At 57.2% G+C, this 12,765-nt stretch overlaps 1 protein-coding gene across 3 annotated transcripts in view; it reads left to right on the top strand.

Moving 5' to 3' along the window:
* CRHR1 (corticotropin releasing hormone receptor 1) overlaps nucleotides 1–12,765 on the top strand; it is a 51,021-nt gene that overhangs the window by 34,965 nt on the left and 3,291 nt on the right. For all 3 annotated transcript variants that reach the window (XM_082603462.1, XM_082603463.1, XM_082603464.1), the window contains 5 exons: nucleotides 3,047–3,132; nucleotides 10,229–10,335; nucleotides 11,109–11,229; nucleotides 11,419–11,572; nucleotides 11,866–11,926. In XM_082603462.1, coding sequence (XP_082459588.1) covers nucleotides 3,047–3,132; nucleotides 10,229–10,335; nucleotides 11,109–11,229; nucleotides 11,419–11,572; nucleotides 11,866–11,926 — 529 coding nt within the window. The remainder of the gene's footprint in view (nucleotides 1–3,046; nucleotides 3,133–10,228; nucleotides 10,336–11,108; nucleotides 11,230–11,418; nucleotides 11,573–11,865; nucleotides 11,927–12,765) is intronic.

A 12,765-nucleotide genomic window follows, 5' to 3' on the forward strand; every position in this document is an offset into this window, starting at 1 on the left:
TGTGACTTGACATGCCCCGAATAAGCCTTTAGTGCCTGGGCACCTATAACTCAATTGGGTAGCCCTGCCATAAGTGGAAGCCAGGAGTCTTGGGTTCTAGTCCCAGCTCCACCTATACCTGGTTAAGGAACCCTCTGCACTGGCTCTGCCCGGGCTTCAGTTTCTCCACCTGCAGGATGGGTGGTGGGAGGTTTGGGTGAGGTGCTCTCTGGGCTCCCTTGCTCTCCCCTCTGAGATCCCAGGAGAGGAGATGGAGGAGGTGATGGTCGCTTGACATGGGGGCAGGGCTGGAAGACTGCCCTTTCCAGGTGCCCCCAGTACCAGAATGATGAGGAACACCCGTGTCAACAGTAGCGACTGGTAACCCAGAATTGTACCTGATCGTTAGGCGCTATTTAATTCATTTACCGACGAGGTGCTGCCAGGACCTCTAGGCCTTCCCCTTAATGGCCTCCCTCCCACTGCATCTGATCTTCAAAGGAATGGGAAGCATTTCCCAAAATATCCACTTTCCCATGACTCTCCAGGAGGACTGCTCAGCTCAGCAGTTAAAGACAAGGAAGTCGCCTCCCCCCTGGCAACGACTCGCTGCTTGTTGGGCCTGTTTTCTTGCAGGATCACCTCCTGCAAGCCTGCGCCCTCTAGATGACCTGGCCTGGGAAGGACTCCAGGCTCCCGCCCCACCTATGGGATTCAAAGGGGAGCTTGAGCCAAGGGGATGCCTCCCAGAATCCCTGCCAGTGCCCCCTATGATAGCGACAAGTGACATGTTCTGAATCTTATGTAAGGTTATAGAAATATAGCTCCAAGACAATAATGATAAAAATAACAGCTCACACCACATGCCAGGTAGAGCTCCAAGCACCCTGTACATGTCAGCTAAAAATGCCCCTCAACCATTGAGGTAGGAACCCTTGTTAGGATCATTCCTACCTTGCAGATAAGGAAGCTGAGAAGTCATGGGACTCATCCAGGTTCACACACAAAGCTAGTAGCAGCTGGTGCCAGGATTTGAACCCAGGCTGTCTGGGTGGAGAGCTCGTAACACTACAGTATACTGCCTCTCTTAAGGCAGCAACTCCCACCCCTGCCCTCATGCCCCTTCGCACCAGATCTCTGACCCCAAGTCCCTTTCTTTGAAGACACTTTGGAGCAGCCTCTGGTCCCAGGCACCTTCCGTCCATGGCAGACACACTGGTTTCCCCTGCTTCCGTGCCTCCCCCCAGGCATCCCCGAAACCCCAGCCACTGAGCCCTCAGCCCTCTGGTAGCTTATCCCTCATTTAGCAGTTAGGAGGGAATCAGCAGCATCTTCCAACTCTGCCCAAGGGCTCAACTCTGCCGAGACTCAGGTCCACTGGCAGGGAAGCTGAGCAGAGCTTTAAAGATCCATTCAGCCTCATTTCCCCACTGGTGTGCTGAGCGAGAACAGCCTCTCAGCAGAAGGGCCGAGGGGCAGCATTAGAGAGGAGGCCTCAGCCCGGCAGCCCTGGAGGCCAGGCTGGGGCTCCCTCTCCTGGGGAGGCAGCCGCAAGCCCACCTCCCACCCCATCCTCTCCCTCTTGTGTGGTCCTGCCAGCAGAGAGGCGGGTCCCAGGCTGGACGGCCTCTTGGGAATCAGCTGGTCCAGCCCTTCCTCTTACACATTAGGAGGGGGTCCTGAGAGGCCAGCTGGCCGATGGCACTCACACAGTGGGGGCCCCCGTTCTGCCTCTCTCGTGGCGCTCTGCCACTGCAGGGACTGGGACTCAAGCAGCTTCCGCAACCTCCTTCAGCCCTGCTGGAGTGGGGGTATGTGAGGTGAAGGTCAGTGTGAGCCATGGAAAGGCCTGCAGCAGGCGAGGGGCTCCGGTGGAAATGGCTCAAGGCTCTTCCAGCCAGTGCTCCCTGGTGTCAGGACCAGAATTTACTCAGGGAAACATATTTAGAGCTACCGATGCCTGAGAGGGGTACAGGGTGGAGCAGGGTGACCTCCACCAGCAAAGAAGAAAAGACTCCAGATTTGAATCTCCCTTGGACCCCTCCCTACTGGGTTTCAGGGCCCTGGTGTCCCCGGGGAGCGGGCAGGAAGGAGGGTGTCCCGGAGCCCTGAAGCCAGGCCTCAGTTCAGACCACAGGCAACTCCCGATCTCCTTAGAAGGTGACACGTTCTGGCTTCCAGGCTGATGACTGCTTGGACCACCCCACCCCCTTCCTGGGCCACATTCCTGCCTTTTTTCCCAAGTGCCATGTGCCAGGCTGGGAGCCAGTTGGAACGGATCCTAATAACAAAATAGTTGCTACACGAGACCCACTCCCATGACATCCCCCAGCACATCTCCCATCTCCTGCCACCTGTCATTTTCTGTCCCAAGAGACCTCCACCATGGATGCTCCCACTATGTGACCCTCCAACATAAGGCCTGCTGTAGGGAAATGCCACCCTGGGGACCTTCCCTAACAGCTGCCCTGATATCCCCACCCCCGTGAGACACTGCCATGTGAGACCCCCACGGGATACCTCGCCACGGAGAGTCCCACTGTGTGAAACCTGTCATTGCATTGTGCCACGTAAGCTGTCACCACACTCCCTTCCACATCTTGCCTGACCTCGTGAGAACTGACTCATGAGAACTCACCATTCTTTTTTGCTACCATGTGAGACCCTAAAATGGGAGATTTCTCAGAAGGGTGCCCACCGTGTAATCTGCCCCGCATAAGGGCTTGCAAGGAAGCAGGAAACAGCCCAGTGAGCTGGTCAGGCCTCTGCCCGTGGGCCAGTCCTGTGGGCATGATTGTGCCAGCCTGGGTGGGCAGAGCCATGGTCCCGTGGGCAGGCATTGGGGTCACCACTGTATCTCTGTTGGGGGCAAGTGGGCAGAAAGAGGCAGGAAGGTGGAGGTAGTAAGAAAGCCCCTCCCCCCAGCTTCACCCCAGAGCCCCCCAGCAAGCCGGCTCCTGTGCTGGCCCAGATGGACGGTTAGATGGACAGTCGAATGGATGGACAGATGCTCAGTTCCTCTTCGGGAGAGGAGCCACAGGTCACTTTGACTCTCTTCTTTTTCCAGACAACGGCTACCGCGAGTGCCTGGCCAATGGCACCTGGGCCGCCCGCGTGAACTACTCAGAATGCCAGGAGATACTTAGCGAGGAGGTGAGGCTCCGAGCCAGCTACCCTGCTGAGGGCTGGGCCTGGGCCCCCAGCACGGCTCTGCGCCTGCTACCAGCCAGTCGGATGGGAGAGCCAGAGGCTGGTGTCTCTGCCCTGCAGAGAGAAGCCAACTGGGGAGCCAGAACTAGGCCAGCCTGTGAGTAGGCTTCCTCAAGGGAGGGTGAGGCCAGAGGGCAGCGGGCAGGCTCTGAGAGCGGTGAGTTGAGTCTCCCTCCCTCCCTCCTTCCCTCCCTCCTTCCTAGCTCACTGGGACCGGTTCTCATCCGTTTTCCACCCCACCCACTGAAGTGACACATCCAGGTCCAGCCAGGGTCCTGAGTTCGAATCTGGGATGTGGGTGGGAGGAGCCATGGAGTTGGAAAAAGCCCTTGAAGAGCCTTTCAAATATTTAAATGTTTTTGAGAAAGACGTTGCTTAGACGCAATACAAAATTCAAAAGGTACAAATGGGAAAACAAAAAAGTCTCCCTCCCAGCCCTGTCCCAGCCACTGGGCTCCCCCCATCAGAGGTAACCATCTTGCCAGTTTCTTAAGAGTTCTTCCAGAGACAGTCTCTGCATAGGCAAGCAATTATGTATATATATTCTTTTTTGTTTTTCACCCAAACGTTGCATATTACACACTTCGTTCGACACCTTGCTTTTTTCATATAATCATCCATCTTGGCGATTGTTCCGTATCAGTACGTAAAGAGCATCTTCATTCTTTTTTTTTTACATTTGCATAATATCACGTTGTACAGATGTTCCATAGCTTAGTTAACCAATCTTTATTCTCATCTTTGCTTATGACAAACAGCGCCGCGATGAATAATGTTTGAAGGGTGATGTTTGGCAGATGCGCGGGCATATCTGTCGTTCCGTGTTGTTGCTACCTCCGTCCCCCTTGTCTCCTCCCCTACATCTCCACCCACCCCTTTGGTGGGTGCTGAGGAAGGTGGGGGTCATGGAGCAGGAAGAAGGAGTGAGCAGAAAGGAAAGGGCGGATGGGAGATGCCCCAAGTTGTCCAAGGGCCCCAGGCTGCTGGGGCGTGGGAGAGAGGGGCTGGTCTAGGCAGTTCCAAGAATTCCAGTGCCTAAAAGATCTAAACTGGAAGGGACCTTGGAGACCCTCCATCCCATCTTGATCTGCCTGGTGATAAGAATCATCCCGAGCACTTGTTCACATACAGGGCTACACCCAACATCCGATACGTCAAACTCGCCAAGGACAACCTGGGAATCTGTATTTTTAACAAGTGCAGGGGGGAGTGTGTTGGGGGGGTGGTGATGGGGAAAAAGTGAGAAACTCTGATCTAGGGTAACCCGTTCACCTTACAGCAAGGGAGACTGAGGCCCAGAAAGGGGGAGTGACTCACACAAGGTTACACAGCCAGCGTGTGTCGGAGCCTGGACCCCGGGGGCTTTGGAGGTGGCTCCCTTTGCCCAGAGCCAGGGACTTGGTGTGCAGGGAGGTTGATGGTGGGAGAACAGCTTTCCCCACCTAGCACCCCGCCCCCCCGCCCCCCCCCCCGCGCATGCCTTGGTTAGCCGCTCCCCCAGGCTGCCTGGCCTCACATCACTGAGGTACTGGGGCTCTGCTATCTCCTCGTAGAAGCTGCAGAGGTAGGGCTGTGCTTAGCCCAAAAGAATGACACGCTCTTCAGTAGTGCTGCTTTGGCAGACGAAGGAGTTACTTGGGATGCACGGACGAGAGGCTTCCTGGCATCTAATGTCACACAGGCCAGGCCATATGGTCCACCCCAGGCCAGGTGGGTTGGCCCAGCTCCCCAGTGACCTGACCTGAGCAAAGATAGCCCCCAGGTTGCTAAACATCCACATGGTGAACCAACCCCAGAAGTCCAGGGCTGGGGATGAAGGCATCCACCTGGACTGGGGGAAGAAAGTAAGGTTCCCATGTTGGGAAACATAGTCGAACCAGAAGAGATGGGCTCGGGTGGGGCTCGGGTGGGCAAGAAGACCACTCAGCGGAGTGGGGAACTCCTTACCTAGCACACAGTAGAGGAGGCAGGGGGATGGGAAAGGCAGGTCAGCGTTGTCTGCGGCTCTTAGGACCGCAGTTCACGCCCGGAGAGGGACGGTGTCGGGGAGCACAGCTAAGGCAAGAAGCCTGCAGCCCCTCCGCCGCACCCCACCCTGCGCTTTGATCGTCCTGCTGGGTCTGCAGGGCCTGAAGCTGACCATGTGTCTCCAAGTGGAGGTCAGATGGCCAGCCTCCTGCCTTAGGACAGACACCCTCCCCCACCCCAGAGGAGCGGGCGTCTGTCCCCTTCTTGGACATCACCAAGCTGGAGACGTCACGGCTGCCTTCAATCTCCCTCCCTGCATTGGAGCCTCCTGAATGTCAGAGAACATTCACGGGCCCCCAAATCTCTCCTGCTCTAATTTAAGCCCCTTCCTTCTAGTTGGCTGATGGGGGACACTCAGCAGCCCCCCTTGCCCCCAACACCCTTCAAAGAATCGGGGGCAGAGAGGCCCTTCTCCACTCTGCAGCTCCCACCCCTTCTGCCTGGACTGGGGTCTCTCCCTCTCTCCACCAGCGGGTTAGGGGGAGAAGGCGGATTGGGGGGGCACCAGCTTCTCATCAGGCCCCTCTTAGCTAGTGTAACGGGAACAGCACCGGCTTTGGAGGGGCTTGGATTCTGGTTCCAACACATGTGCTGTGTGACCCTGGGCAGGTAACTCAGCCTCACTAAGTCTCAGCTTCCTCGTCTGTAAAAGGCCAGAGAGCAGTTCAGTCTGCCTCCTGGGGGAGGGAGGGCGGTGTCCGCCTGCGTCTTGGCCTATAGAGGGCGCTCCATCTATCCGCCTCCCCTCGGCCTCATCACCTGAGCTCAGGGGAGGCTGTTGTGTTCACCAGGGAGGGGGGTGGTTGGGGGGGGTCACCAACCATCGGGCACCCCCGATAGGGTCACGGGCACCCCCGTTCGTCTGGTTGCAGGGCTCACCCTCACCCGGGCTGCCCCGCCCACCCTTTCCCCGGCAGCCCCCACTGGCCCCTTTGCCTAGCACTCTGGGTAATCAGTTAATTTAATTAGTGAAAATGCCATCCCCTTCTGCCAGCCCTCAGCCTCGCCAGACCCCTCCCTATTCCCAAGACTCCCCGTCCCCTCCTGGAGCTACTGTGCAAGAGGAAGAGGAAAGTCGCCAATTAACCTAGCTGCCGATTTCTCAGCTCTGGACCCGGACTCAGCCCTAATTAAGCATCAGCGCCCCAGGAACTGCAGATAATTTCACTGCCTGTGAAATGAGACTTGTGAGGGCGCCCAGAGGCCAGGCCAGGGAGGAGACCTGCCCACAGCCATCACCAGCAGGGGACAGGCCCCCAGCTGGGGAGCTTGCTTCATGCATGGCCCAGCTCCTGCACTGACCACCCCCGGCACCAGCCTGCACCCTCCCCCCACACACTTGTCTCCCTCCACTGCAGAGACACCCCAAACTGCCCCAGACAGCTCTTCCGTCCCCCCACCACTCCCTTGACACCTGCACACACTCTGCTTCCCTCCCCTACACTCTGCTGAGCTTGGGGAGCCCTGGCCTCCGGCACATCCTGGGAGGGCACACACTTTGATGGGACATAAAAGGGGCTCTGGGGGGTGTGGGCTCATGGGCCGGCGTTCACTGCTCGCAGAGGGGGTTGGTTCGACCAGGGCTTCTGGAATGCTTAGGAATCATCTGGACTTCTTGCTAAAATGAAGATTCTGACTCCGTGGATCTGGGGTGGGGCTTGAGGTTCTGCATTTAAGATTCCTGCAAGCTCCTAGGTGATGCTGACGTTGCTGGTCTGGGGACCACACTTTGGGGAAGCAAGGGGCTGGAGTGCCCAGGGTGGGGTGAGGGAGTAGCTCAGGAAACCCAGGTGGAGAGGGAGAGCCTCAAAACGAGGTGGACGGGGGTGGGAGAGAGGCTGGGGCAGTGGGGACCAGGCGGGGAGAACCCATCATGCCATCCTGAAAAGGCATCAGGACAGGTCTGACACTGCCGCCGCTTGGGACCAGGTGGGCCCTGCAGAGAGTCTGGTCAGAATTACTTATTGGATTCTGGTCGTGAGGGTGCAGAGGGGTGGCTTCTGCCCAGTGCCACACTGTGCCACCCTCTTCAGGGTACCTACCTGCCAGCCTCTGGTCTCCAGATTGGACTAGGATAGAGCGCTGGTCAGGTCCCCAGGGGCTGGCTGTGTCCACGGGTCCTTCAGGCATCCCAGCTGCTTCTGCAGTCAACGGTGGCTTTCTCTCAGGAGGTCACTGACTGCCTCTCAGGGTGTCATCAGGATCTCTTGGAGTGTCACTGGGTGTCTCTTAGGATGTTGCTGGCTATTCTCTCCGGGTGTCATTGAACACCCCTCAGGGTATCACTGACCACCTCTTGGGGGTGACACTGCCATCTCTCCAGCGGTCTTCTCGGGCTCTCGCTGCACTGTAACCCCCCAGCTGCCTTGTTGTTTCTCAGTTTGCATCAGGCTGATGTGGCAGCTGAGAAGCAGGGCTGGGAGCCAGCCTGGGCCCTCCAGCTCGAGGAGTCAGGCAAAGGTGGTCCCCTGCATGGTTCGGCCCAATTCTGCCCTCTCAGCCTCCGTGGAGAAAACCCCTCATGAGCCCCCAACCTCCCCGTAGAAGCTCCCTGAGAATTCTGGGCCCAGGACGAAGAGAGTGCTTCTGTTTTCAGTCCCTGCTTATCCCCCAGGAAATGTACCGCGGGGACGGAGGAAGGAGGGTCTTTAAGGCCACGCAGACCTGGATGCCGACGCTGGGCCGATTATGCAGCCCCTTCAACTGGAGAAACGGGGACAGGACAGTCTCAGAGGGCAGTTGTGAGAAAGAAAAGCAGTGATGTCTGTAAAGCCCCTGGCACAGTGCCCAGCATACAGTCGGCGCTTAATAAATGACTCATGCCACCCCAAACCAAAGGACCCCGGCTCGGCCTGCTGTGGGGGGGCAGTGAAGGGCCTCCCTGCACACTCTGTTCATCTTGCCCACCTGGGCCTGTGCATGAACCTGGGGCATCACACTGTTCTGGGCTCCACAGACTCTGCCATTACCCAGGGGCTTCGCAGCATGGATCTGTGGAAAATTTAATAAGAGGAAATTAAATATCAGTTCCAGACAGGCTGGATGTGTGCATATCTGCTGGAGTCTCTGGACTTGGCATCTACCGCCAGGCACTCAGAGATGCTACCCCGCCGCCCCCCGCGTTTATGTGACGGCAGTGAATACCCTCTGCCCCTCCCGCCCTCTCTCCCCACTGCCATTTACACCTCGCTGGGTCTCAGCGCTTCAGAGCCTGAGCTGCTAATGTGATTTCCTGTCATGTTCCTGAAAGCTTCTTCCAGGAAAACCAGCCCCTAGAACAGAGCTGCCTGCGCCCTCTGGGCCTCAGAGCTTCTTCGGTGAGGACGCCCCTTCAGAAGGGGGAGAGCGGGGGCTGGGGAGAGCAGGGGAGGGAGGGCTTCACCCCTTCTCAGATGCCTGTTAGGTGTCCTGCTTCAGAGGTGCACCCCTTGTCCTTGGGTGGGTGAGTTTAGGCCTCAGTTTCCTCATCTGGAAGATGGGTAGGGCTGGACTTGATCCCTTGGGACCGGTTCTGATGCCCATGGATTCTGTAATTCCGACAGGAGGGTCCACGGAGAGCCAGGAGCTCTGGTGGCTCTGAAAGGGTGCACAGGTCTCCTGCGAGCTTGTCTTTCTCTCATTACTTGCCAGTTTCCGGGCATCATCATGCCCATGCCCCACCCCAGAACCTGGAAAGGGTGAGGGAGGGAGAGGTTACCAGGGACCCTCCCCTCGCAAAAGCCAGTGCCTTTCCAACATCCATTTTTCCTTCCTGCACTTGACACACAGTTCCCAGCGCTCCACCGTGTGCCACACTCTGGCTCTTTAGCCCCTGCCCTCTTGGGACCTACAAAAGGGTGAAGGGGGCCTTTGCTCTCACGGGGTCAGGAGTCTGCAGAGAGCTGGGCCCTGGAGACCCCAGTCCACCATCATGGGGTGGGGACCCGTCGTCTTCTGCCTCAGCATCTTGTCAATCTGCACATGAAGGTGAGAGGTGGTTTGAAGCTGAGTGACCTTGAACGAGTCCGTGTACTTTGGGGCCTGTTTTTCTGCAAAATAAGGTACAGACCCCCTACTGGCTCTTCCCCCAGTGTTGCCTTGAGGGTTTGAGAAGATAACAGATATGAAAATACTCTGTAGGGAATTCCCTGGCGGTCCAGTGGTTAGGACTCCAAGCTTTCATCACTACCGAGGGCCCGGGCTCAATCCCTGGTTGAGGAACTAAGATCCTGCAAGCCGTGCAGTGTGGCCAAAAAGGAAAAAAAAAAGGAAAGAAAATACTCTGTAAACGAGAGGGCTTCCACACTCATGGAGCGAACTTTGATTGGAAAGGGGCCTGCCGCGTTTCCCAGCTTCCATCAGTGTATGAAATGAATGAAGTAATAACATTGGAAACTTTGTTTTAGTCCTGGGAGAGGACCCCATTGACTTCAGGCAGACCCCCTGGGCCAGGGGTGGGACCCGGGAAGCAAGTTATAGAGCCTAGAGAGGTTTTTTATGGTTTCTAATGATTCTGTGGATGCTAATCCACAGCAACTGCCCTTTCCCCTGCTCGCTGAGAGGAGCGGGCCTCAACGGCAGCAGGAGGGATTTAGGGGTGATGGAGAAGGTGGTGGCTCAACTCAGAAACGGGAGGAGGAGAGAAGTCCTAGAGGGTTGGTCTGCACCCACAAGGGCCACCTGGTTTTGGGACTGAATGGAAACGTGAACATGCGAGAACATCCGTGAGCCGCACATGCGTTGTTTGTGCACACGGAGTGGGGAACCCTATGTGATATGGAGATTCAAGTTAACTGATATTTTTCCCACAGCACAGAGCATGGGATTGGGGGACAGACAGACATAGATTGGACAGCACTGCTCTAGGGCAACACCTCACACACAGCAGGGGCTCAGGAAGGGGGGATAACTATTGTTATCATGGTCCACTTTGTCCCAGGCACCTGTGGGGGTGGGCTGTCCTGGCACATCCAGTGGGCACAGGGGCACAGCTATGAAGGAGCCTCACCTCTGCCCCTCTCTCCTGCCTCAGAAGAAGAGCAAGGTACACTACCATGTTGCCGTCATCATCAACTACCTGGGCCACTGCATCTCCCTGGTAGCCCTCCTGGTGGCCTTTGTCCTCTTTCTGCGGCTCAGGTGAGGAGGCCCTGGCACTGTCCCCCGCCACACACCCCAGGCCTTGAGCAGGGGGGAGAAGTAAGATACAGGAGGCAGTGGTGGGCTGGGGGAGTCCAGCTCCCTCACCTCAGCGGGAGCAGGTGACAGATACAGATGTCCCAGGTCTCTTGGAACCTCTGGCAGGGTCACTTCTGCAACCCTGCCCAGTGACTGCAGAGGGGAGGGGGATGGCCAAAGCCCAGGCTCACCTGTGTCACCCACACCCAGGCCGGGCTGCACCCATTTGGGAGACCAGGAAGGTGGAGCCCACTTTGGGTTTGAAGCTGCCTGGGCCCAGCTCAACTGCCAAGGATGCAGGTGGCAGTGCCAGCCAGGTCTGTGCCAGGAATGGGGGCTGACAGCAGGGGCTGAGCATCAGGGCTGAAAGCTGGGAGGGAGGCATATTGCTGGAGGCCTTTTTATGTTTTCTGAGCCTCCAACTTGGAGCTACAGGGAGGGAAGGGTGCTCATGGGAGAAGGGGAATCCCTAGTAGCCAAGCAGCCCCTGGTCCCTGCAGCGCTGGCCATGCGGCAGGCTCTGCCCCGGAGCTTAGGCCTGGGTGGGCCACAGTCAGGAAGGGACCTGCGGGACAGAGCCACTGCTGCCACCTCCCAGTGTGACTTAGCCCGCCCTGCTCGGGGCCTTGGTTTCCCCATTCATACATCTGGACTGGAGTGATGCTGGTGACCTAGCCCTCATCTTCTCTCTCCTCCTCTTCCGCCCGTCACCCACCCTCCCCTGCTGCCCACAGGAGCATCCGGTGCCTGAGAAACATCATCCACTGGAACCTCATCTCGGCCTTCATCCTGCGGAATGCCACGTGGTTCGTGGTGCAGCTCACCATGAGTCCAGAAGTCCACCAGAGCAACGTGGTGTGTCCTGGAGGGGCAGGGTCTGGGTGGGGCTGCCTTTGCAGAGGAGGGACCGGAGCCAGGCCTTGGAGCCCATAGCACAGGAGTGGGTCCTGGGGGGTGCCCCGTCCTGCCGGGAGGAGGCCCCAGGCTGCTCCCTCCCATCCCCCCTCCCTGGTTAATCATCACCTCTGATGGGGTGGGCGGCAGGGCTGGTGCAGGCTGGTGACAGCCGCCTACAACTACTTCCACGTGACCAACTTCTTCTGGATGTTTGGCGAGGGCTGCTACCTGCACACGGCCATCGTGCTGACGTACTCCACCGACCGGCTGCGCAAGTGGATGTTTATCTGCATCGGCTGGGGTGAGCGGGCCAGCCCCCTGCCCTGACCCACCACCCTCTCCCCACCCAGACTCAGACCGGCTGGCTGGGGGCCTGAGACTGAGGCCAGGTTAGGGTGGTGGGGTGTGCACACAGCCCTCTGCCCCTACTTGGGGGGCAGGGACAATGGGAACATCTTAAAGGAGGCATGATAGGCCAGTGAGTACCTGGGGAGGCCCTGCCCGCCTCTAGGCCCTGGGCTGCACTGGGGTCTTCCAGGCCTGCATCCCCCAGACTCCACTGACAGGTCCTGTGACTGCCGGTCTCTCCCTCAGGTGTGCCTTTCCCCATCATCGTGGCCTGGGCCATTGGGAAGCTGTACTACGACAATGAGAAGTAAGTCACCTCCTCTTCACTGCCCTCAGGGCCCCCTGAGCCCCAAGATCCAGGCTTCCAGCCTCGCTCTGTCTGATGCTCCTCAGGGACCTTCAGCCATGTCACCTTCCCTGTCAGGGCCACAGTTTCTTCATCCACATAGGGAGGGTGCTGGGGGTCAGATTCAAATTGAGTCTCCCTAACAGTGTTCTGCCTGAGGTGGGGCTGGACAGGCAGGTCCAGGCTCTTTTATCTGTCTCGGGCTTTCACCACAGGCAGAACAGCCTAAAGGTTACTGGCAGTCCCCGGAGCCCAACCACCCAGGTTCTGAACGGTGGCTCCCATCATTAAGTAGCTTTATGACCTTGGGCTAGTTACTACAGTGTGCCTTAGTCTCCTCATCTGTAAAATGGGCATCCTCATAATAGTGCCTCCCTCAAAGTGTTCTTGTGAGGATGACATGAGTTAATATATGTTAAGCATTTACAATAGAGTCCGGCACATAGTAACTGTCATATAAATGTTTTCTATTAATAAAGACTTGTTTTAACAAACAATTCCATTGATTTAATAGGAACTGATCCAGACAATCTCAGAGACTCCTTCCAGCTCTAAAGTCCTGAGGGGCTGTACTTAAATGGAAGTAGGTGTTCCCAATCACCCCTGAAAACTGCACTTCCGCTGCAATGGTTCTCAGCCTTGGCTTGTGTTAGAATCACGCAGGAAGCTTTAAAAAGTACCGATGCCCGGGTTTGACCTCCAGAGAGTTGGATGTTATTGGTCTGGATTGTGGCCTGGGCACCAGGATTTTTTAAACCTGCCCAGGTGATTCTAATATGAAGCTAAGATTGAGAACCACT

The sequence above is a fragment of the Mesoplodon mirus genome (assembly GCF_964341445.2).
Source record: "Mesoplodon mirus genome assembly, chromosome: 18".
Classification (NCBI taxonomy): Eukaryota; Metazoa; Chordata; class Mammalia; order Artiodactyla; family Ziphiidae; genus Mesoplodon; species Mesoplodon mirus.